This window comes from Carassius gibelio, chromosome B1, assembly GCF_023724105.1.
Source record: "Carassius gibelio isolate Cgi1373 ecotype wild population from Czech Republic chromosome B1, carGib1.2-hapl.c, whole genome shotgun sequence".
In the NCBI taxonomy this organism is placed as follows: Eukaryota; Metazoa; Chordata; class Actinopteri; order Cypriniformes; family Cyprinidae; genus Carassius; species Carassius gibelio.
In genome coordinates this window covers 32,231,652-32,257,067 of record NC_068396.1, presented here as the reverse complement: position 1 = coordinate 32,257,067, position 25,416 = coordinate 32,231,652, and the positions used below count along the sequence as shown (strand labels likewise).

General features: G+C 37.3%; 2 protein-coding genes across 6 annotated transcripts; one reads left to right on the top strand and one right to left on the bottom strand.

Annotated features, from left to right (window-relative positions):
* The first annotated feature begins 1,273 nt into the window (after positions 1-1,273).
* On the top strand, positions 1,274-5,818 carry LOC127949531 (uncharacterized). The gene is made up of 6 exons (XM_052546984.1): positions 1,274-1,468; positions 3,311-3,619; positions 3,842-3,985; positions 4,062-4,318; positions 4,417-4,463; positions 4,855-5,818. Exons 1-6 carry the CDS (start codon positions 1,426-1,428, stop codon positions 4,904-4,906), a joined length of 852 nt encoding a protein of 283 aa, XP_052402944.1. The 5' UTR covers positions 1,274-1,425; the 3' UTR covers positions 4,907-5,818.
* A 52-nt stretch (positions 5,819-5,870) lies between these two features.
* Positions 5,871-23,827, bottom strand: LOC127949491 (B-cell receptor CD22). 5 transcript variants are annotated; one of them, XM_052546847.1, is made up of 9 exons: positions 11,016-11,134; positions 9,793-10,682; positions 9,060-9,401; positions 8,751-8,984; positions 7,182-7,445; positions 6,950-7,049; positions 6,703-6,748; positions 6,251-6,393; positions 5,879-6,025 (listed from the first exon to the last, which is right to left on the bottom strand). In XM_052546847.1, exons 2-9 carry the CDS (start codon positions 9,869-9,871, stop codon positions 5,971-5,973), a joined length of 1,263 nt encoding a protein of 420 aa, XP_052402807.1. In that variant the 5' UTR covers positions 9,872-10,682; positions 11,016-11,134; the 3' UTR covers positions 5,879-5,970. The 5 variants fall into 5 exon arrangements, with proteins under 5 accessions (XP_052402806.1, XP_052402805.1, XP_052402808.1 ...); XM_052546846.1 differs by lacking the exons at positions 7,182-7,445; positions 8,751-8,984; positions 9,060-9,401; positions 9,793-10,682; positions 11,016-11,134 and adding exons at positions 21,014-21,277; positions 21,726-21,959; positions 22,035-22,379; positions 22,854-23,827 and having other exon boundaries at positions 5,871-6,025; XM_052546845.1 differs by lacking the exons at positions 8,751-8,984; positions 9,060-9,401; positions 9,793-10,682; positions 11,016-11,134 and adding exons at positions 21,726-21,959; positions 22,035-22,379; positions 22,854-23,827 and having other exon boundaries at positions 5,876-6,025.
* Positions 23,828-25,416: the final 1,589 nt, after the last annotated feature.

Here is a 25,416-nt window from a genome sequence, read left to right as displayed (position 1 = left end):
ACATCCTCTGCACCTTGATGGCAGAGTGATCATCCCAACTTTATCAGAAGAGCTGCATCCCTCTCTAAGACTAGGTCTGTCAGTCAGAATTACATAATATACAGATAATATACAAGTGTACAGATAACTTAAACCACATTTATATTCGCTGACAAAAGGCCGTAAAATGAAGATTTCATTTCTGTGTAGACATTATAAAAGATCTCAATTTATATTCCTTATTTTATTTGAGCGAATGTCAATCACTTGCCTACAATCCATTTATTTAAACCATTTTGCAATTGCATTAAGACATGTTAAGTCAGTTTTTATTTGTTGATCTACATATACATGCATTACGTGTGTTATGCCTTTGTTTGATTTATTTTTTTTTTTTAAGATAAAAAGTGAATTTTGGAAGGAAAAAATGAATAAAGCTGATGCTACATTGTTTCTGTTAATCTGCTATTGTTCCGCAAATTAGGCAAAAATGCTATATGAATCCGCTTCACACACACATACACACATGTCTAATTCAATAATTATTTCCTGGAATCTTCTGTAAAATTCTGCAAATAACCAGAGAGACTTAAAAAAAATAATAATAATTCAAAGAAAGTGAAAATGAGGCACCTAATTTTTAGGGAACCAGGTACTGGCAGTAGTAGTTTTATGCAAGACATAGTCTAGAATATGGATTTTTCTTTGTACTCTCGAATTAATAATAATAATAATAATAATAATAATAATAATATATATATATATATATATATATATATATATATATATATATATATATATATATATATATATATATATATATATATATATATATATATATATATATATATATATAAGAGAGTTATTGAAATTTTCTGCTTTAATAAGACAAACTAAAAATGCCATGCAAGGATTTTAATGACCATGAACCCTCCTAACAAACTCATTCACTCTAACAAAGCAACGTGATATTAACAGCACTGCTGAAAAACAACACTGTAGCATTTCGTCACTTTTTATTGGAAAAGGTATTTATAATTGACAATTTGGAGAACAGCTTTTCCCAGTACTTCCTAACCACTGAAATATCATTCAGACTAATGTACAGGCCGCATGTGATTCTCTCTGAAGGTTTTTTTTAACATGGGCCTAGAATCAGACTACACACCTCAAAGGCAGAACTGACCTGATCCTGGTGAAAAGGGAATGTCCATTCATACCAAAAGTTAATCAAGAGGAAGTGGAGACGTTCTGGATATGAGTGTGTGGGTGTCTAGAAACTAGCTTATATGTGAAGAGAAAGAGTGGACAGCAGACCATAGTAATACATGTTTACCTCTGTGCTTGATGGTATAACAGAGCTCCAACATTGGCAACATTTAGTCAGTATCACATCATTAAAACAATATCTAGAGTAGACTGGACATAATAGGATCCCCATTCAAAATGAAGTTCCTCCGTGTTATTTGGCTTTGGATGTTTCTGTCAGGTAAGTTCTTTATATATGTTTGTATATGTTTGCTGAATGATGGTAGAAAACAAGCGCTTTAAGCAGGGAAAAACCACCATGTGAGTTTTTCCACAGACCTCTGGCTTTAAAAGAACCAAGCCCTCATCTTCTTCAGGGCCATATTAAGGCTTTTCCACGCATAATTAAGGGTTACTGTGGTATTAACCCCGTGCTAAGGTTACATCTGAATCTTGGTAAAGCTAAATTTCACTTTTTTATGTCTATAAAAGTTTAGGATTTACTTGAAGGGGTCATCGGAGGCCTATTTTCCACAAGTTGATATGATTCTTTAGGGTCTTAATGAAAAGTCTATTACATACTTTGGTTAAAATCTTTCAATGGTAGTGTAAAACAATATCCTTTTAACCCGTCAAAAACAGCCCTGTTTACAGCAAGCCGTTATAGCATTTCCCTTTAAACGCTAATGAGCCCCTCTCACCCCGCCTCTCTCTTCTGTGGGGTGATGCTCTCTTCTCTGAGAGACAGTAAACTTTAGTGGCCTTCGTCATGAAACCTGCTAACTAGCACATTATTAGGAAATGTAATTTGCTAAATTAATTTAATATATATATATATATTCACTTATTCTAGAGGTGAAGCTGGATCATGAATAAATCACGCAAACAGAGACACATTTAGGTAGATATGTTGTTTAAGTAGATACATTTAGGTAGATGTTAATTCAATTTCAATTCGCTTCTGTACTCAGTCGGAGATGGCAAACTATCTCCCAGTTTTCCTCCGGCCTCAAAACAGCCGTCCAATCAAAGAACAGAGTGCGGGCTAAGAGCTGTGACGTAGACACTCAGCGCAGAATTTAGGATTGTAGTTTAGGTTAGGGAAATCGAAAACGACAGCGGACATGGAGACACGGGATGCTATTCGCTCTGTTTTGGAGAATATTCCCGGCAATTGCAAACTGAAGCCCAAACAAGAAGAGTGTTTGTTTCACTTTTTGAATGGAGGTAATGTGGCCCTACTCCCAACAGGTTTTGGGAAAAGTTTAATTTATTGATTGTTTAACGGTTACCAATGATTTTAAACTTCAGACAAGCCCACCCACGAGAAAGAAAACGCTTGATAATTATACCCTTCCAGACTCTGTCTACGAGGCAAAGTGAAGTAGCAAAGTTTTGGTATTACCAGGCTATATATATGTATAAACTTCAACAGCTTCTTATCAGACAGGTTAAACTCACAAAAAATGTAAATAATAATGAGCAAAAGATAAAAACCTATTGGTTCCGGGTTAACAATTATAACTGTGGCAAAACCCAAATGGAGACATGGGTGAAAAACAGCAATAAACTCTAGCTGATTTACAGGAGGTCAAAATAGTTAATGTGTGTTAAATGTGTGTTAGTCTGATCTCTCTTAACTCTCTGGAAAGTTTGGTCCTAGAGAGTCGCAGTCCTGCAGAGTTCAGCTCCAACCCTTAAAAAAACGCACCTGCCAGTAGCCTTAGAAATCCTGAAGACATTGATCAGTTTATCCAGGTGTGTTTGATTAGAGTTTAAACTAAACTCTGCAGGACAGCACTTGTCTACCCCCTGCTCTGACCAAATACTTTCTACACTGACTGTATCTGTCAGCTTTTATTTGTGCTGTAAATAACCCATTTATAGGAAATCCTTACAGTGGTTGTGAAGCATTCACACTTCCTATTGTAATGTTTCAGACCAAAGGTACAGTAAGTGTAACAGTAAGTTACTTTGGCAAATGAATAACTGAAACCGAAGCGTCTTGAAGAGGAACTGATGGTACCAATACAATATTTCCTACTGACTCCCTAACTCTAACAGAGATTTGTTTATCCAACAGAATTCAATTCAAGCGCTGGTGAAATTTCTAGACGAGGATACAGTGAAGGAAACATCACAATTACCTGTTCCCACAGCTGGGCTTCAACCAACAATAAGTATTTCTGCAGAGATCCTTGTGGAAAGCGTGAAATACTTGTGAAGTCTCACCAGACATCTAAAGGGAGATACACACTGAAGGATTTTGGCAATGGAAACTTTGCCGTGAACATCATTGATCTACTGGAGTCAGACTCTGGGATTTACTGGTGTGGAGTGGATAGAGTTGGTCCAGACACATTTCAGAAAGTCAAACTGATAGTATCTAAAGGTAAGAATGATGAGAAACTTTATGCATTTCACTGTACTGCAGATGATTCGTCTTATATATTCATTCCTAATAACAGCATGTGTGTCAAAGTAAAGAAGGGTTACAGTCCTACCATATTGTTTCATATTAAATGGCAAAGTAAGAAGTTTTAAAGACCTATTCTTTAGGCTGACAACAGAAATACAGACATGTCTTTGAAATTACTCTTATACTTATAAACAGCCAACACTGGAAACAGGGAAGAAGTGACTCATCAAGTGACAATGGAAACACAGACAAGCACGGAAATGCACTCGACTAAACCAAGACTCTCTGTTTTCATATCTTCAACCACTAAGGACAGCACACTCTCACTGACATCAACAGGTAGTCAAACCTCTTAGTTCAATGCCTGCATTCGATCTTAAGGGTTTACTGATGTTGTTAAGTCCTCTTTTTAAAGGTTTTGTCGAAGAATCTGGTCCAGCAGGTGAAAAAACAGGCAAGTTCCTAACCCTTTATACGTATACTGACATGTTATGTAATGCAAATCAATGTTTCTATTACAATGTACAGGTGCTGAACACAAAAACTCGTCCTCGATTGCCCATATATTCCCAGTGTCAGAACATTATATTCCTTACGCTGCCGTTGGTCTGGCCATCATGTGTGCAGTTGGACTGGTCACTGTCTGTCATTGCAGAAAGAGAGTCAAGTCAAGTGAGTAAACATCCCAGTAATCTATTATATACATATATAACTATTTTTAAAAGGCAGTTCTAATAATAATAAAAATTTTATTCTTTGCTTTATTTCAGGTTGTAATCTTGATAGATCCATGTACAATTCCCAACACAGCGAGGAGGTGAGTGGAGCACAGAAACATCATACTATCTGAGCTACCACAATCACAACCCACATGGAAATAACCTATATAAACATATGTTTTCATATAGGTTTTGATGTAGGTTTTTAATATATGTGACATATATATAAAATTGGCCGTTTTCCTATATTATATATGGAATTGTATACGAATGCAAAACAAAAGCACACCATAATAGAAACTCAAAGAGAAATTAAAGACTTTGACTTACATTTTATTTCCTGACTGGTACTTCTTGCTCTGACTGACGCTATTATGAGGCATATATCCTCATATACAGTAGGTTCTTTTCATGTGGGGTTAACTTCTGCTTATAAGCCACTTCAACAGATTATTAACAATAGAATGATGCTTTATGTCTTTGATTTAGGCTAATGCTGTTTATCAGAACACTCCTGATGACAGACACTACATCACCATGAAGATGTCCAGTGACAAGTCTAATAATGAAAGCCAATCAGACCCAATCTACCAGAACCTACAGTGCAACACAACCCTGGGAGAGGATGTATATGGCAATCTATAAAACATATTAAATACAATATCCTCAAACCCAAACACATTCTACATTACAAGCATGGCACAGGTTTGTCCGGACAATTTCAATCAACAACATTTCTGAACAGTATATAGCAAAAACTCCTTGGAAGAAAAACAAAACTAAATGTACAGGTCAAGTTTCAAAAACACATCACTTGGAAATATGATCACGCCATTATTTGTATAAATAAATATCCCTTTTGCATGTAGAGTTTGCATGCGAAACAGAAATGAAGGGTTGCGATGCTACTAGGTTCATTTTAAATTGACAAATGTGTTGGGTTACTGTTCCTTTAATGAACCCCAAGACTATCCTGAGGTTAAGAGAAAGAGATAAGAGTTCCTAATACTGTATGTGAAACTAAAAACAGTATTCATCAATCACACTAACCTGTTCAGATAGTTTTAAGTTCTGTCATGTCAGCCACCGTTTTAAACAGCTGACACCTGATGGAAGACTCTGAAATCACTGAAGTGTTTGTACCTTTTTATTAGCACGTGGGATATAGCAATGCATTATGTAAAGGTGAGTTTTGTCCACAGCTGAGCAGATGTGACGACTCTCATTTTGATTAACATGGCACACGTGTGTTCATGTTTCTGCAGTGTGCTGGTCTTGATTTAAATACAAGTAAAAAGCCTATGTATTTTACTTTGCGAAATTATGTATGCTGCGACTTGAACGAGAAAGAAATAAACAGCAAATTCTTTAAATGTCTAGATATGGAGAGAGAGAGAGAGAGAGAGAGGGAGAGAGAGAGAGGTCACAAATGCCTCATACTACATTCACTTCACTCTGTGCTTGTTTGTTTATTTGGCTTACAAGAGATGTAATTCATCCAAATGTTAACCATGATGGAGCTGCAAATGCTTAATAAGCAAGGCAAAACCCAAAACATGATTACATTTTCTTTTCATGATCTGGATCTACATAGATTAGGCTGGATCATCTAATGCCGCTGTAAATCACAGATACATCCATGTCTTGGCTTGCAGCAGATCTGCAAAAATGACAAATACATCAACAAGTGTGAGATCATCACAGAGCATTAAACTTGATGAAGCTAAACAGACTTTTAAAGCTGATGTGCAAAGACCACCCTTTCATGCATGTTTTAGTCAACAAAAATGTGAACTCTTGGTTTATTTCTGGTGCTGTTTTCTGTAAGAGACACTTTGCAAATGGCTTATGTTGAGACATACAGTAATAATTCATGTTTTCTCACTTGGCTTCATTAGCTGGATGGTGAAATGTAATGCTGGCATATGCAATCTCCTCCGCTTCAGGTTTCTTTGTGTCTGTATCTCTGTCATCTTGAGCAGAAGCATTTTCAGCGTCTCTGGATTCAGAGGCCTTTCCTGCAGACGTCTGCAACAGAATCACTGTGACAAACTGGAACTTCTGTTGTGATTTTACTGCAATCCATGGAAACACATTCAGCTCTGCACATTTGTAACATCTGAAGTGTGTGATAATTAACATGCTACCTACAGACCCTCATATAAATTAATGCCAATTCATGATTCCATGTGTTTTACTCATATTTTGAATTATGTATTGAATTTGTATTAAAGTAAAAGGAAACATTTTTATTTAACAGAAAATAAAGGTCATTGACTACCAAGACATAATGTATTTTTCTAAAAATTTTTACAGTGCAGCATCTTAACGACTTACCTTTTTTTGCTCTGTGTCCTTAGAGTCATTCTTACTTTTCTTAGTCCTGTTGTTAAATATACAAGGACAAATGCATATGTAAAATATGATAAACGGAGTCGCTTTAAAACTTTAAAATAGTCCCTTTCTATCTTCACTGTTCAGAATTAAAAATTCCTAATAAAGTCCATTTTTGAAAGTTTATAAAATTTGAGAATCTGTCATGTTTCTGAATATGCAAAAAAATAATAATATTCTGCTTGCTGACCTTTTGTGCACAATGATGATGATGAGAAACAAGAGCCCACATCCAACTATTATTGCAGAAGTGACACAGACAGCAATGATATACAATATATCCCAATCACCTAAGAGGCAAGGCAATGACAAGATTGTTTCTTCATATTACAATCTTTAAACATAGGGATGATAGATATAGTAAGGGAGTGGACAGACTTTTAAACAAGATCGGCATGTGAGTGTCTGTTTATAGTGAATACCTTTAACAGAGACTGAAACAGACGCTGATCTCTGAGATCCATGTTGGTTCTGAGCCTCACAATAGTAGCGTCCGCTGTGACTGGAGTTAAAGCTGGAGATGATGAAACTCTGTCCAGATCCAACAGCTGAGCTTTGATTCTCCTTAAACCAGCTGAAGTTCAGAGCAGGAGGGTTTGAGTCACTGCTGCAGATCAGAGTCACTGAATCTCCCTCCACTATTTCCCCGGACGGACTGATGGACACTGAGGTGTTTAGAGGGGGATCTACAGGAAAAATGTTATGGTTTTATTTTGTTGTTTCATAATTTTCAACACAGTCTTTTATCACTCCCACCTTAAAATCTGTAAAAATCTTAAGCCTTATGCATTGTTGGGGACGTTTTCGTCCACTTGGGGGTAAAGTTGAGTCTTATTTTGGCCACAACTTCCTCTGTGTTTGAGCAAATTAAATGATTTTCGGTGACAAATCTTATTTTGACCCATAATTTTTGAAAATGCTTTGAAATTTTCAAAAACGTAACAATACAATGTGGGCAAATTCGCTACCCTTTCATTATGTTCTTGGATGTTTTTTTTTTGTTTGTTTGTTTTTTTGCATAAATCTATTAATCAACCTCAGTCCTGATAAAAACTACCATTTTTTTTTTTTTTAATCCAAGATTTTAACTCTTTAATTACCAAGTTCATAAATGATGTCACTGATTTGGGGAAAAAACACAAACAAAATGACATATTTTCAATATAAAAAGTGATTGTGGCTGGATATTTTTTTACCTTTTATCACAGTCTTGGGCATGTCAAAGATTAGTAACAACTTTGATGCATTGTTTTTGTGCAGCGTTACATTTAAATTTTTCTCCCTCATTTATGGTTCATGGCTGTTTTTGCCCCATTGACTTCCATTCCTACAATATCTTTTGATTGCAAAGCCATGACACCATAAAATCATGCATTCTTGATTGTTTGTGGTTTTCCCTTTTAGGGAAGAGGTAAAATTTGTTATTTTTACAGATCACTAGGTGGGACCATTAACCCTTTAGATAGGCCTGTGCAAAAAAGGCTTAGTTTCTGGCTTGTATATGGAGTATAACAGCAAATTATAGTTTTTGTGTGTGTGAGAGATTCTTGATTGTTGGTGGTTTTCCCTGTTGGGAAAAGGTAAAAAATTTCATTTTTTATAATCAGTGATGAAGACTGCAGTTCAAGACTGATTGCCATCTTCATTTGTAAATCGGGCCAGTTTCTTAATAATTTATGTATATTTTGTTTGTATTGCAACAAACAACTACATTTCAACAATAAAATAAGAGTATAAAATAAAAAAAGGAATAAAACTCAAGCAATTTAGCCATTTTCTAAATCTTTACACAAACACACACACACACAAATAATTGTTTTGTCAGAGTACATGAATGAATGAATGTATGAATGTATGAATGGCTTTCAAGGGTGAAAGTTGGTCTTTGCAGTCAGATGATGTATGATCCACCAGCAGGGTATCATATCAAAACCCATTGTATTCAAATGCAGAGAGATTTTCTGAGTGGTTGTCTGGTTAAAGTATCTCACACATGACATCGATGCTGACAGCAGGAGAGGGCAGGTCTTCATGTCCTCTGACGGCGCAGGTGTAACGGCCAGAATCACTGCGCTCGGACTGAAGCTGGAGGGTTTTGTTCTGGATCTTTAAAGCCTGTCCATTTTTGTACCAGATGAATCTGTCTGTCAGACTGCATGTGCTTTCACAGGTCAGATTGACTCTTTCTTTCTCCAGCACCAGCTGTGGTGCCTTTACCTGAAGAGCTGGAGAAACACATCCATCTAACCACGACCAAGAAATGAAATCATTAATAGAAACGAAGGAGTCAAGTGGATTACCTGAAACTTTAAGCTGAATTCCTGGTTGACCATACCATTTTTGTCCTTCAGTATTAGTTACTAATCTGAAAAAATAAACTCTTTCATCATTTTTAGTGATGTTGTGCAGTCTGAGAACAGCAGTTTGTTTCTGTCTGTCTTCAATATATTTAACCCTGTCTTTATACTCTGGATATTCTTTTAAACTTTTCATCTCTACATCTGGCGTCTTTATCCAGAATGTATCAGTCAGTTTATACTGCTGAGGGTATGTGTACGAGCATGACATGTTTACTGTGGATCCATTAAGAGCACATACTGATGTACTTTCATAAATCACATTCCAGTTTTCTCCAAAAACGCCTGCAATACAAACAAACAGAAGAACAGCAGTGAAGCTTGAGTTTTTGTTCATGTTAATAATATGAGTTGTTGTGAAGTGAGAAGTGTTTCAAAAGTTCTGCAAATTAGAAAAAACTGTGTTGCAAAAAAACACAAATTATCATGATGATGCAGAAAAAAAAAAATTAAGGCACATCAACGCAGAGACTAAAATATTAAATCCAACTAAATTCAAGACGAGTTGATATGATAAAAGGAGGCAAGAAAAATCATTGTTTAATTTCTAAATTTCACTTGTTTTGCTAACTTCCACTAACTTCAACCACACTTCCTCTTTCAGGGATAAAATATAACAGATTTTTTATGTACTATTGCAGAAAACATTTTAACAACTGTAACAACAGTAACTCACCAGAAATCATGAGCAGAAAGATGAGAGGAAGAGGAAGAGTCATTCTGACCTTCATCATCAAAGCAATCTTCACAGCCATAACTAATGAGATTATTAAAAAACAGTTATTATACAGGATACAGGACAGAAATAATCACTGTCAAACTGTGTTAGTGACGTTATTCACATTAGTTTAATAATACACATAATAGCATGTCGTTTGTTTTTAATCCACTCATTTAATTGTTGTAATTCATTTGTTGTCCAACAGAGGTTTATGTGTTGCTCTATTAAAGTGTTTTATCATATCAGATCATGTCAGAGATCCGTAGACACTTCATGAATAACATTGACCAGATGATATTTCATCCTGTACGGCTCTGGTCCAGTATCTTAAAATGTTTGTTATCATCTACATGGACATTTCTTTATTCCTCACATATTTACATACCTTTAATTGAAATGTAAATGTACAAGCTCTTTATTAAATATATGAAATCTCTCATACCTTGTTCACAGTGGCTTTCATCAGCAGTACACAAAGAGGAAATGTTGAGTTTGGAACATGTTATACAAGATCAAATCTGTCAATGATTATAATAACTTCTCGTTTCTATGCAAATGTGTATTTTTTTTTATGTAAATCGGCTAAAAAGAAATTCAACCGTATTTCATAAATGATCTACTGCCTTTACAGTAAATGTCAATTCAAGACAGTTTTATTTATCTGGCATTTCACAACTGTTTTACAGAAGCTGTACATGCGTGTCAAGGTATAAATGTCTTTAGTGTAGAGGAATCTAACATTCAAACAGAAGATTTAGGCTGCATTAAATCATATTTAAGACATCAAGATAGATTATTCTGTAAAATCATTAAGCTCACAACTTCTACGGCCTCCTCCTGTCAAGCTGAAAGAAAGAAAGAAAGAAAGAAAGAAAGAAAGAAAGAAAGAAAGAAAGAAAGAAAGAAAGAAAGAAAGAAAGAAAACATTCATAAATAACTTCATATTTCTGGTTGGTGTAAAATGACTTGAGTCACTCTGAAAGTACATTCAGTCTTGCCCCACTGCCTTAGCTACAGTTTCTAAATCAGAAAACTATTCAAAAAAGCTCTATGTGCTATGTGAATTTCCATATTATTCAATAAACATTTGATATTTTCACACTGACACTGAATAGCATTTAATTATTTCTGGCTAAAGGTGAGGAGGATTTAGTCTTTCATGAAAGAGGAACTCTTACCATTATATTCTCATACACAGGTTCAGTCACATCACAAGCTTTACATCCATCGTGATGAGCTCTGGAGTTATTCATCTTTGCCATTAAAACAGAATAGAGAGATCATAAATAACTAATGTCTAAAATCAACTTGAATCATGCATTTTTGAGTTGCCAGCTCATCTCCATGATCAGTAAACAATTCCTAACCAAACTCTATTTTCTCACTCAAGACTCAACTGAACCATTGCTCATTTCCATCCACATGCTTCTCCTTAAATAATAGAGTTCAAACTTCTGGTTGGTGTAAAATACATTGATTTATTAATATAGTCACAGTAAATTAAATCCCACCCCACTCTAAATCACTCTGGCTAACAGTGAGGAGGGTTTCGTCTTTCGTGAAGGAGGAACTCTTACAGTTATATTGTCATACACAGGTTCAGTCAGATCACAAGCTTTACGTCCATCATGATGAGCTCTGGAGTTACTCATCTTGGCCATTGAAATCAGAGTAGAGAGATCTTAAATAATAATACATCTCCATGTCCAGTAAACTATTGCTAACCAAAAATTTTTTAAGACTCAACTGAATTGTTTTTCATCCACACTGTAAAACCAGACAAGTAAACTTAACTCAAACCGTTTGAGTAAACCGATTGCCTTGATTTAACCATGTAAGTTTTAAAACTTTGCAATTAAGTAATTAAGTGATTAACTAAGTGCTGATTGAGAATTAGTGATGAACAGCTGCTGTTAACAAACAGAATCACTGAAGAAAAGAGAAACACAAGAACTACTACAACTGACTTCAGACACAGACTTAGATGAAATCAACTGAAATAAAATACATGAAATCTCTCAAGATCTGATTAAACAACCCCACAAACAGCATCACCAGCTCCACTTATTAATAACCAGACTGACTTTATTTCTGTCAGACGTCTACAGAAGATCTTATTGAGAATGAACTAAGGTTTAGATGTTGATTTATTGTTTCATTTGAAGTAACCATGTTAGAGATCAGTGTTTGCTTTAGCTGGGCTCTTGACCCTTGACTTCAATCTTAATGTTTTCCCTGGCTGTTATAATGTTTTTAAAACATGTTTGTTACAACTCAAAGAAAATATTAACAGGTGTTGAATGTTATGCAGCAAACTGATGATAACAATCATCAATTATGGAGTGGTTCAGAGTTCAAAATCTGACTAATAGGTGCTGCATAATTAATTCAGTTGCTCATAATGGAAACAACTCAAAGAAACAGTGGTTCCGACGCAATCAGTTTATATTAAGCCACCAAAGGCTTTATGCACATACATCTTTTTTCTAAGGCTGCAAATAGTCACATACAAACATCAATAATCAGAATATGAACCTTAACAATGGTGACAAAAAAAAATGCTGCAATGCATGCTGGGTATTATTATAGTTAGTGATGGGAAGATGAGGCCTCATGAAGCTTTAAGCTTTTCAGCCAAGTGGTTCACAAAAGGGTTAATTTCTGGAATCTAAATTTGCTCAGAATACCACCTGGAGGCCAACAAGTGTAAAAACAAGCAGATATATTACAGACAGAGGTGTAAAGTCCAGGGGTCAGAAAGTAAAATTCATGCCATATTTTTGTTCCACCCATGAACTCAGCAGCTGATTTCACCAGAGGAGGAAACGAGTCATTCCTTTCAAGTCACAAACGAGTCTCAAGTTAAATACCAATTCCTAAAAGAGTTAAAGTTAGTGAGATAATTAGGTGACTAATTAAATGATGATTGCTGTGATGGGAAGATGAAGCCTCATGAAGCTTTAAGCTTTTCAGCCAAGTGGTTCACAAAAGGGTTAATTTCTGGAAACTTAATTTGCTCACAATACCACCTGGTGGCCAACAAAAGCAGAGTGTAAAACAAGCAGATATATTACAGACAGAGGTGTAAAGTCCAGGGCTCAGAAAGTAAAATAAATGCCATATTTTTGATCCACCCATGAATTCAGCAGCTGATTTCACCAGAGGAGGAACCAAGTCATTCCTTTCAAGTCATAAACTAGTCAAATCCCAAGTCCTCAAAGAGTTAAAGTCAAAAATAATTAAGATACTAATTAAATGATGATTGTGCATTAGTGATGAACACCTGCCATTATTGTGCATTACAGAGGATCAGATGCTGATGTTTTATTGGTTAAAATGATGCCACCATCATGGAGATCAGTGTTGCTTCAGTTGGGCTCTTGACCTTTGGCTTCTTGTGTTAGATATTTCTGTGCAAAAGCACATGTGCTGTTATAAAGCAGTGCAATCAGTGCAGAAAACTATTACTAGCTGCTTTTACACAATTAAGTAATTATTAGGCATCAGCCTGTTTATTTACAAAAAAATAAATAATAGTTTAATTTAACATATGTTCAGTTTAAAAATAAGCTACATTGTGGAACTGCTACATACTATTGCACTGTTGGTTTAATGGTGATAATTAATTTGAGATGTAATGCATATACATTTTTGAAACCTTTTCCTAATAAGACGCACAGACATCATGACCCAGCATATGAATCTCAACAATGGTGACAACTAACAAAACGCTTCAAGCTGAAGTGCATGCTGGGTAAAACCATAGTAAAAAAAAACTCCCATCATGCACTGTAGCATGAATAATTATTGTAACCACTGTTGAGGATCATATGATAAGTGCTCATGTCTAAAATCCTGAGCCTGTACACCTCTTAATCCCCCCAATATTTAAGCATTACAATAATATTTGTTTAATGGGACTTTTGTTGTAGTTCAGTAACAGCTGAACATCATGTAACAAACCAAAGAGGGACCACCCTCATGAAGGTCATTTAAATGTGTTACATGATAAAAGGGCAATTTAAGTTGCTATTTCAAGCTTTTAATACAGCAATGTGTTAATATTTACTATGTAACATAACCGCAAGTGTTTAAAAGCAAATTACTTTGAATTATTAAAAGGGTCAAGAGCCCAACTAAAGAAAACACTGATCTCCATGATGGTGGCATCATTTTGACCAATAAATCATCCGATCCGCTGTAATTCTCAATAACAACAGGTGTTCATCACTAATGCACAATCATCATTTAATTAGTTACTTAATTATCTCACTAACTTTAACTCTTTTAGGACTTGGGATTTAACTTGAGACTCATTTGTGACTTGAAAGGATTGACTTGGTTCCTCTGATAAAATCAGCTGCTGAGTTCATGGGTGGATCAAAAATATGGCATGAATTTTACTTTCTGAGCCCTGGACTTTACACCTCTGTCTGTAATATATCTGCTTGTTTTACACTCTGCTTTTGCTGGCCACCAGGTGGTATTGTGAGCAAATTAAGTTTACAGAAATTAACCCTTTTGTGAACCACTTGGCTGAAAAGCTTAAAGCTTCATGAGGCTTCATCTTCCCATCACTAGTTATAGTACAAAACTAACCTATGGCTCCCAGCATGCTCCGCTGCATTTTATTTTTATTATAGTAACCATTGTTGAGGTTCATATGCTGATTATTGATTACTGTGTGTGACTGTTTGAAACTATAGAAGAACAAACTGTTTAGAAAGTCCTTTATGTTAACCAATTATCACAGAACCACTGCTGCTTAGAATCACTTTTACTATATTATCTAATTGCACAACACCCATTTTATCAGAGGTTACACCCTGAACAGTTCAATAATTGATGATTATCATCAAAGAGTTAAGTAAAAAATGCTAATGGCATTTCTTTTGGGCTTTTGAGATACATCAAACATGTTTCAGAAACACAATGACTGAAGTCAAGGGTCAAGAGCCCAACTAAAGCAAACACTGATCTCTAACATGGTTACTTCAAATGAAACAATAAATCAACATCTAAACCTTAGTTCATTCTCAATAAGATTTTCTGTAGACGTCTGACAGAAATAAAGTCAGTCTGGTTATCAATAAGTGGAGCTGGTGATGCTGTTTGTGGGGTTGTTTAATCAGATCTTGAGAGATTTCATGTATTTTATTTCAGTTGATTTCATCTAAGGCTGTGTCTGAAGTCAGTTGTAGTAGTTCTTGTGTTTCTCTTTTCTTCAGTGATTCTGTTTGTTAACAGCAGCTATTCATCACTAATTCTCAATCAGCACTTAGTTAATCACTTAATTACTTGAATGCAAAGTTTTAAAACTTACAGGGTTTAAATCCAGGCAATCTGTTTACTCAAACGGTTTGAGTTAAGTTAACTTGTCGGGTTTTACAGTGTAATTCTATTTTAAAATTTATTTTATTTTATTTAATTCTGTTTTTTTAACAGCAGGTGTTCATCACTAATGCTCAATTATCACTCAATTAATCACTTCATTATTTTATTGCAATGTAAATCTTCTTTCAGTGAACTCAACTGAATTAAATTCAGAGTACTTAAATGGTTTAAGGCAATTGGTTTCCTCAAACGGTTTGAGTAAACCTAATTTGTCAGGTTTTTAAGGATATCTGTTTACTCAAACAGTTTGAGTTAAGTTACTTGTCGGGTTTTACAGTGCACCCGTTTAATTTTGCATCATATTTTGATGAGTTCTTACAGCACTGAGCAGAACCAATCACACATGATTCTGTTGATGCATTGTATTAATGCAATAACCAATCAGAAGCATTCAAGTGAGTCGAAATGCCAGAGTTTTGTTCGCTGACTAAATTCTGCCCTCTCACCATTTCTCTCATGATCCATGTTTTTTTTTTAAAAATGTATTATAATATTTTATGACATAACACCCATGTATGATACTTGTCCGAAAAGATGAGTCCATGATGTGCATTGTTAATAGATTTCATTAACATTAGACTACTTTTATCCTTTCCCTGGAGTTGGTTTACCCTCCGCCTAGATTGTAGTTGATACATGACAGTGAAAGATGACTTTAAATAATCCTGAAAATATATTAAGGTAAAGGTTAAGGTGTGCCACTAAAAGCACGAGTGGATCAGGTAATGTGGTCTAAAATCGCCACTGGCGAGTAAATTATATCCTGCCTTTTTCTAAATGTATAAAAACCTTTCAAACAAGCTTTTGCTATATGAATCTCTATACTTCTGCAAAAGACATTTGATATTTTCACATTGACACCGAAGAGCATTTAGTTCATTCTGGCTAACAGTGAGGAGGGTTTAGTCTTTCATGAAAGAGGAACTCTTACTGTTATATTCTCATACACAGGTTCAGTCACATCACAAGCTTTACGTCCATCATGATGAGCTCTGGGATGATCCATCTTTGCCATTAAAACAGAATAGAGAGATCATAAATAACTAATGCCTAAAAACAACGTTTTTGAGTTGCTAGTTCACTTCCATGAACAGTAAACCATCAGTAACCAAATCCATTTCTCACCTGAGACTCTGCTGAATCATTTTCATTTTTCATCCACCTGCTTCTCCTTTAAAACAATGTATGTAACAGTGAGTAGAATATGTCGAATATATCATATGTCTGTGTAAACAGCTGACTAAAAACAGTGGTAAACGAAAAAAAAAAATGTTTTATTTTACATCATTGTTTTACATCATTATGGTATGATATATTTCCAGCTTCAAGCCATTTGTCTCACCAACAATTACAGCCATTAATGAATCAGTACAAGCAATCAGAAAATGTGGGGCCAGATTAACTAAACAGGGATGATGACAAAACATGCTGATGGGAAGTTCTGCAGCTGATCTACACTGTATTTTTATAATGACCAAGATCTACCCATATGAGTTAAGACATGGTTTTGGGGCATTAAATAGTGCTGTAAACACCAGTAAACTATCTACACCAAACTTAATAAATAACCATGCTCTTCCCATAAAAGTTGCATTTGAAAGGGAAACGTTCCCGGGTTACTTAACTGTAACCTTGTTCCCTGAGGATTGGGAAACGTCTTATTTGTGACCAGCTTTGAATAATGTGTGTAACACATCGATAGAATTGACCCGGTGGTGATATAGCCTCAGTTGATGACATCATCGGGGCGTGCACCCGCAACACGGGGCTCTAAATAGATACGCCACAGGTGCATCAACAGGATATTTTGTCTGAAGAGCAGAACTGGAACATATTCAATACGGCAATGCAGTGCAGCATCTCGTTCCGCTTTCTCGGGGAACAAGGTTACAGTTAAGTAACCTGGGAACATTCCCTTTTGAAAGCTTCAGTCGATGCTGCACTGCTCAGCGCATTGGGAACGAGAATACCCATGCCGCCATGCCTGAAAAATGTCTGGACCCCTAAGGTTGCGCGGGTGTGCTATCAAACCACAAGAAGGCCTCAGACATTAGCTTGTGATGTTGGCTCAAGGACATGAGAGCCCGGAGTAGCATAGACATCCAAACTATAAAATCTTATGAATGTGTGTGGGGAGGATCAACCTGCCACATCACAAACCTGTTGTAAGGGGGCACCCCTTGCTAAAGCACTAGAGGAAGCGACCCCCCTTGTGGAGTGAGCTCTAAGACCTATAGGTGAAGCTTGACCATGCACCAAACCTCAAAAGCCAAATTAATAGCATCCCTGACCCAGTGAAACATGGTCTGCCTGGTGGCAGCTGCTCCTCTGTTAACACCACCATAAAAGACGAACAGCTGCTCTGACTTACGCCACTGGCTAGTGCAGTGGACATAAGCCTGAAGAGCAAGGATTGGACACAGTCTATAAGATTTCTCCTGCTCCGGCGTTGTGAACGGCGGAGGGCAGAAGGCCACTAGAATGACCGGATGTACAGCCACAAAAAAAACGGAACCTTAGGCAGGTAATCAGGATGAGGATGCAAAATCACTTTTACCCTCCCCGGGGAAAAGTCTAAGCATGATGGTGAGATAGACAGAGCCTGCATATCCCCAGTTCTCTTCAAAGACATTTTTGCCATGAGAAAAAACATTTTCAAAGTCAGAAGCTTATAAGGCACTGACTCTAAAGGTTCAAAGGGGGTTTCAACCCTCGAGAACTATAGCCAAGGCCCAAGAAGGCATCCTGGTTTTCAGTGCAGGCATCAGTCGTCTGGCCCCAAGAAGGGAGTGAGAGAGCAGAGGGTATCTTCCGAGTGGCATCCCATCAATCAAGGCATGGCAAGCCGAAATAGCGGCCACATAAACCTTAAGAGTAGCAGGGCATGTGCCTGTTGACAATTTCTCTTGCAAGAAGTCCAGAACTAAAGCAATGTGGCGGTTGACTGGATCAACATTGTGTACCACACACCACCTGTCAAAGACACCCCATTTACCGGCATAACTCTGTCTGGTGGAGGGAGCACTAGCACTAAGAATGGTATCAATAGCTTCCGGGGACAGCTCTGTGTTCCTCAGTTGGTACCCTTCAGGGGCCAAACATGAAGATTCCACAGATCGGGCCTGGGATGGATTATTGTGCCCCTGCCTGAGACAGAAGGTCCCTCCTCTCTGGAATCGCCCATCGCGAGCCATCGAGGAGAGATATTATCTCAGAGAACCATACTCTGTTCAGCCAATGTGGCGCTATCAGCAAGAGGCAAGACCTTTGTTGGCGAACTCTGGCTAGGACTCCCGGGAGCAGAGAGACTGGAGGAAATGCATACAGGCGCATTTTGGGCCATGAGTGCGCCATCGCATCCAGACCCAGGGGGACTGGGTGACTCAGAGAGAAGTAGAGGGGACATTGTGCTGTTTGATGGGAGGCGAAGAGGTCCACCTCTGCTTCGTACAATTTTCTCCAAAACAGTTTCACTACCTCCGGGTGGAGTTTCCATTCCCCCGTCGGTAATGCCAGTCTGGACAGTAAATCTGCTCCTACATTCAAACGCCCTGGAATGTAAACTGCCCTGATTGACAGGAGCCTGTCCTGGGCCCAAAGAAAAATCTGCCTAGCTATCTTGTTCATATTGCGTGAGCACAGACCCCCCTGGTGATTTATATAAGAGACTGTCGCTCTGTTGTCCACCTGTACTAGGACATGACAGCCCCTTAAATGATGGAGGAAATATTTCAGAGCCAGAAATACGGCCATCAGCTCGAGGCAATTGATGTGCCAATCGAGCTTATGACCCTCCCATTCCCCTTGAGCTGGATGGCCATCCAAGACTGCTCCCCATCCCATCAGGGAGGCATCTGTCGTTATCAATCTGCGATGACACGGTGCCCCTAGATTGGGACCCAAGGCAAGGAACCGGGGTCTGATCCACAGAGATGTATGAGTGCACGAAGCCAGCGGCGCGTCACTTTTATTCGCCTCTTGGATGAAATCCTTTGGCTTTTAGCCACAACTGAAACGGTCTCATGTGCAACAGCCCCAAAGGAATCACCGTGGATGCTGAGGCCATGAAACCTAATATCTTTTGATAATGATGAACAGTGTGATCCTGGACTAGCCTGACCTTGCTCATGGTCTGCCGAATGGTCTCGATCCGAGCGGGAGACAGTTGTGCCCGCATCGTGGTTGAATCCCAAATGATCCCGAGATAAGTCATTCTCTGGGCCGGACAGAGAACACTTTACTCGGTGTTGAGTCTCAATCCCAGAGAAACTAGATGAGCTAACACGATGTCTCTGTGTTGTAGCGCCATTGTGCTAGTATTAGCCAATCGTTGATGTAATTCAAAATGCGAATGCCCTGGAGTCGTAATGGAGCCAATGCTGCATCCATGCATTTTGTGTACATGCAGGGTGATAAGGCTAGGTCAAATGGAAGAACCCAAAATTGGTATGCTTCGTCCCTGAAATTTCAAAATGGCAAAATTTCTATATGAAAATATGCGTCCTTCAGATCGATCGTGATGAACCAATCGCGATGCCGAATTTGCGACAAGACCGTCTTGACGGTCAACATCTTGCACTTGAGCGCTTTGACTGTACGGTTTAACACTCAAAGAACCAAGATTGGATGCAGTCCCCCACCATTTTGGGAACCAGGAAGTATCTGCTGTAATAGCCCGACTCTCTCCTTGGAAGAGGAACATGTTCTATGGCCTCTTTGCCCAGAACATTTTTTAGATCTTGAGACAGTACCTGCATCAGCTCTGGCTTCACGGAAGTGTAGACCACACCGTTGAAACCTGGAGGATGACGAATAAATTGGATCCTGTATCCTATCCATACTGGGCTCAGCACCCATGCCCGGCAGAAGTTTCCAAGCTGCCAGATTCTCTGAGACTGGAACCAATTTTAATACTTCCTTTTGAGGGGATGTTCGATGTTCCGTGTCCTGAATGATGGCAGGAAACACTGGAACATCTAATACCTTGCTGAAAACTACCTCCCCCCGAATCACACCAAGAGGGGGGATGGAGGAGTTTTGTGAGGGTACCAGGGCAGGGCGAAAAACTCTCGAGCACGCACCATCCCGTGAGGGACTACCCCCACCAGCAAGGGCGCCAGAGCATTAAGACTTCCTCTTCTTATAAAGGACATTCCTGATGACTGGCCTGGGAGGTTGCTGAGCACGGCGAACCTATCCCCAATCCCTACGAGGAGGAGCGCAATTCGCCACGCTCTGCTTCTTAACCTCCCTGGCTTTTGAAGGACTGGGGTGAGGCTGGGTGGCTGATGGCCCCTCCCTTTGACTGCGGCAAGGAAGGAACTGAATGAACGCTTCTTCTTTATTCTTCACCTCCCTAAACCTCTTGACAACCGTATTAACCAAATCTCCAAACAGGCTCGATGGAGAAATAGGTGAGTCTAAAAGAAACAAACGTTTCCTCTCCTTAATGCCCATCAAATTAAGCCACAGAGCTTTCAAAAGGGAGCTGCTGCAAGTCCATGTGTCCATGCATATTCATCACCAATGTTTTTACTGCCTCTCTGTAAATCCTGACTGTATATATTGGTAAATAATAGTTTTTTAATAATTTATATGAGAGGTTTTGGAAATCTTACCAAATTAGAAATATCACAATGCCAACTGCAGCTCCAAAAATCACGACGATGAATATGTACAATATCATCCAATTTCCTACCACTGAGACAACAGAGTAAATCATCTGAACAGATTCATTTGCTTCAGTTTAGAAAGAGTAATGTGAGCAAACAAGCGGCTCTACCTTTAACAGAGACTGAAACATACGCTGATCTCTGAGATCCATGTTGATTCTGAGCCTCACAATAGTAGCGTCCGCTGTGACTGGAGTTAAAGCTGGAGATGATGAAACTCTTTCCAGATCCAACAGCTGAGCTTTGATTCTCCTTAAACCAGCTGAAGTTCAGAGCAGGAGGGTTTGAGTCACTGCTGCAGATCAGAGTCACTGAATTTCCCTCCACTATTTCACCAGACGGACTGATGGACACTGAGACACTCTTTGGAGGATCTAGAGGTTAAACAACATGATATTCTTATTCATATGCCATCTTTATCTGTTTGAATAATTTCACTTTCCTTTTATCTAGTACAGCAGCAACTAACAAATGCATTTCATTTACAAAACATCACAGTTGAGAATAAGATTTTGATTGTAACTGCAAGCGATTTTAGCCAATTTTTTTTTTCAACTTTATATGTGGACTGACTCACAATAACAAGTCTAATATCTGAAGATAATATTACCCAATTGTTAGAAAATACTGGCAAAACATCTATTCTGCAATAAAATATGTGTGTCATCATGTGTGTATGTATTTTGCAGTCAGAAGGTTTTAGGTACAGTTATATTTGATTGACAGAGAGACATGGTCTTTCGAGGTTGATTTCTACAGCAACATGATATTCAGGAATTATTGTTTGATATAATTTTTAAAGTATATAAAGTATCTCCTCACACATGACATCGATGCTGACAGCAGGAGAGGGCAGGTCTTCATGTCCTCTGACGGCGCAGCTGTAACGGCCAGAATCACTGCGCTCGGACTGAAGCTGGAGGGTTTTGTTCTGGATCTTTAAAGCCTGTCCATTTTTGTACCAGATGAATCCATCTGTCAGACTGCATGTGCTTTCACAGGTCAGATTGACTCTTTCTTTCTCCAGCACCAGCTGTGGTGCCTTTACCTGAAGAGCTGGAGAAACACATCCATCTAACCACGACCAAGAAATGAAATTATTAATAGAAATTAAGGAGTTGAGTGGATTACCTGAAACTTTAAGCTGAATTCCTGGTTGACCAGTCCATTTTTGTCCTTCAGTATCAGTTACTAATTTAAAAAAAAAATAAACTCTTTCATCATTTTTAGTGATGTTGTAAAGTCTGAGAACAGCAGTTTGTTTCTGTCTGTCTTCAATGTATTCAACCCTGTCTTTATACTCTAGATATTCTTTTAAACTTTTCATCTCTACATCTGGCGTCTTTATCCAGAATGTATCAGTCAGTTTATACTGCTGAGGGTATGTGTACGAGCATGACATGTTTACTGTGGATCCTTTGAGAGCACATACTGATGTACTTTCATAAATCACATTCCAGTTTTCTCCCAAAACTCCTGCAATACAAACAAACAGAAGAACAGCAGTGAAGCTTGAGTTTTTGATCATGTTAATAATATGAGTTGTTGTGAAGTGAGAAGTGTTCAAAAAGTTCTGCAAATGAGGAAAACAGTGTTGCAAAAATGCACAAATTATCATGATGATGCAGAGCAAAAAGCACATCAACATGCAGACCAAAATATGAAGTCAAACTAAGAACCCAATAAACATTGTGCTATTTCTAAATGTTGCCTGTTTTGCAAACTTCCACTAATTTCAAACACACTGTCTCACTTTTAAGCCCCGCCCTCTAGAGACATGTGAGCCAACCTAATTCCAGCCACTAACATGCAAAGTGACTGACAGACTGCGAGCATTTCTGCAGCTAAAATGATCAGGCTGCCTAATAGTTCTGCTTGAGTACATGGGATATTTTATGTTTGCTATTGCAGAAAACATTTTAAAGTGACACTTTAACAACTGGGACTCACCAGAAATCATGAGCAGAAAGATGAGAGGAAGAGAAAGAGTCATTCTGACCTTCATCATCACAGCAATCTTCACAGCCATAACTAATGAGATTTCTTAACAACAGTTATGTACAGTATAGAGGACAAAAACAATCACTGTCAGACTATATTAGTGAAGTTATGCACATCAGTCCTCAGTCAAATCATTTATTTGTTGTAACTTATTTGTTGTCCAACAAAGGTTTATGTGTTGCTCTATTAAAGTGTTTTATTATATCTGATCATGTGTGTCAGAGATCCATAGATACTTTATGAACAACAGTGATCAGACGATATTTCATCCTGTACGAGTCTGGTTTTATAGTTAGTCAAGTAAATAAAAATGTTTGTTATAATCTACATGGACATTTCTTTGTTCCTCACATATTTACCAGTGGTGGACAAAGTACACAAATCAAGTACTTGAGTAAAAGTACAGATACATATAGTAAAATATTACTCCAGTAAGAGTAACGTCAAGGGTCAAGAGCACAACCAAAGCAAACACTGACCACTGTAATGGTAACCAATAATTTACCCTTTTCTGCTTTAGTGATTCTGTTCGTGAACTTTAGGTGTCTTCAATAACTCTGTTTTGGGGGCCTTAAGACACAACCTTTTGAACATGATGCCTGTATCATATCTATGTAAGCAACAAAAATGTGAATTTGTAAAAAGGCTGATGTCATGTGCATGCATATAATCTTTCATGATCGCCAACTACTGGCCTTGCATGCATAACATAGTATTCTTCAGCTTAATGTTTTTTGTTTGTTTGTTTTTGTCCAATGTAATCAATATTTTTGTGTAAATTTTACTTAATTTTTTCATGTTATTCTACTCATTTTGAATGGTTAATTCTAATTAGTTCTAATGTGTTAAATTTAATTAATAATATTGCTTGTAATCTGTTGTCAAAATTTTATTGAGTAAATATAGAGAATCACTTTTTACAGTGTAGTATATAAAACAATCATAAAATTGCCATTAGGAAAAAAATATCGATTACAAATCATTGATTATTGTCCAGCAGTGTGTTTGATTTATCACAGCTAATTAAAAGTAATTAAAAAAAGAAGATAATTCCTTGTAAAAATAATAATTATAATAATAATTATAAATCTTTTTTAAAAACTTGGCTTACATACATTTTTACATGACATGTCGCATCATTAAACAAGCATTTAACAATGGACAAAAGTTTTTTGTTTTTTTTTCCCTAACCTATGGTACTCTAACCATAAATGCTACTGTAATTTGCCCCCTGACTAAGCATTTAAAGAATTTAGTAGAAGCATTTAAATAATCCCGTGAATGCACTTAAAGAATGCAGAATCGAATCGTTATAATCGAATCGAATCAAATTTAATTGTGAATCAATTGCGAATTGAATCGTTCTAAATTTGCAAAAATTGTTCTTGAATTGAATCGAAAACCTATGAATCATGAATCGAATCGAATCGCTGCCTTCCTAAAGATTCACAGCCCTAGTTATGAATAAACATTCATGTCTGTCTACTCGTCTAGTTAATCCAAACAATATACAGTGGGGATCGAAAGTTTGGGCACCCCTTGCAGAATCTGTGAAAATATGAGTAATTTTCAAAAAATAAGAGAGATCATACTAAGAGAGATCATACTAAATGCATGTTATTTTTTATTTAGTACTGTCCTTAGTAAGATATTGTACATAAAAGATATTAACATTTAGTCCACAAGACAAAAAAAAATTGCTGAAATTATTAAAATAACCCCACTCAAAAGTTTGGGAACCCTTGGATCTTAGTACTATGTTCTGTTACCTGAGGATCCTCGACTGTCTTTCTGTTTTGTGATGGTTGTGCATGAGTCCCTTGTTTGTTCTGAACAGTTAAACTGAGCAGCGTTCTTCAGAGAAATTTTTAAGGTCCTGCAGATTCTTCAGTTTTCCAGCATCTTTGCATATTTGAACCCTTTCCAGCAGTGACTGTATGATTTTGAGATGCATCTTTTCAGACTGAGGACATTTGAGGGACTCAAACACAACTATTTAAAAAGATTCAAACATTCACTGATGCTCCAGAAGGAAACAAGATGCATTAAGAGCTGGGGGGTGAAAACTTTTGGAATTTGAAGATCAATGTAAATTGTACTTAATTTGTGTACCGGGAAACATACAAGTATCTTCTGTTGCTTACGAAGGGCAGAACTAAATGGAAAACAATTATATTTCAACAGAATAAGAAAAATTTGGCCATCTTCATCGTGTTCAAAAGTTTTCACCCCCAGCTCTTAATGCATCTTGTTTCCTTCTGGAGCATCAGTGAATGTTTGAATCTTTTTAAATAGTTGTGTTTTAGTCCCTCAAATGTCTGAAGAATCTGCAGGACCTTAAAGATTTTTCTGAAGAACGCTGCTCAGTTTAACTGTTCAGAACAAACAAGGGACTCATGCACAACCATCACAAAACAGAAAGACAGTCTTGGATCATCAGGTAACAGAACATAGTACTAAGAACCAAGGGTTCACAAACTTTTGAGTGGGGTTATTTTAATAATTTCAGCAA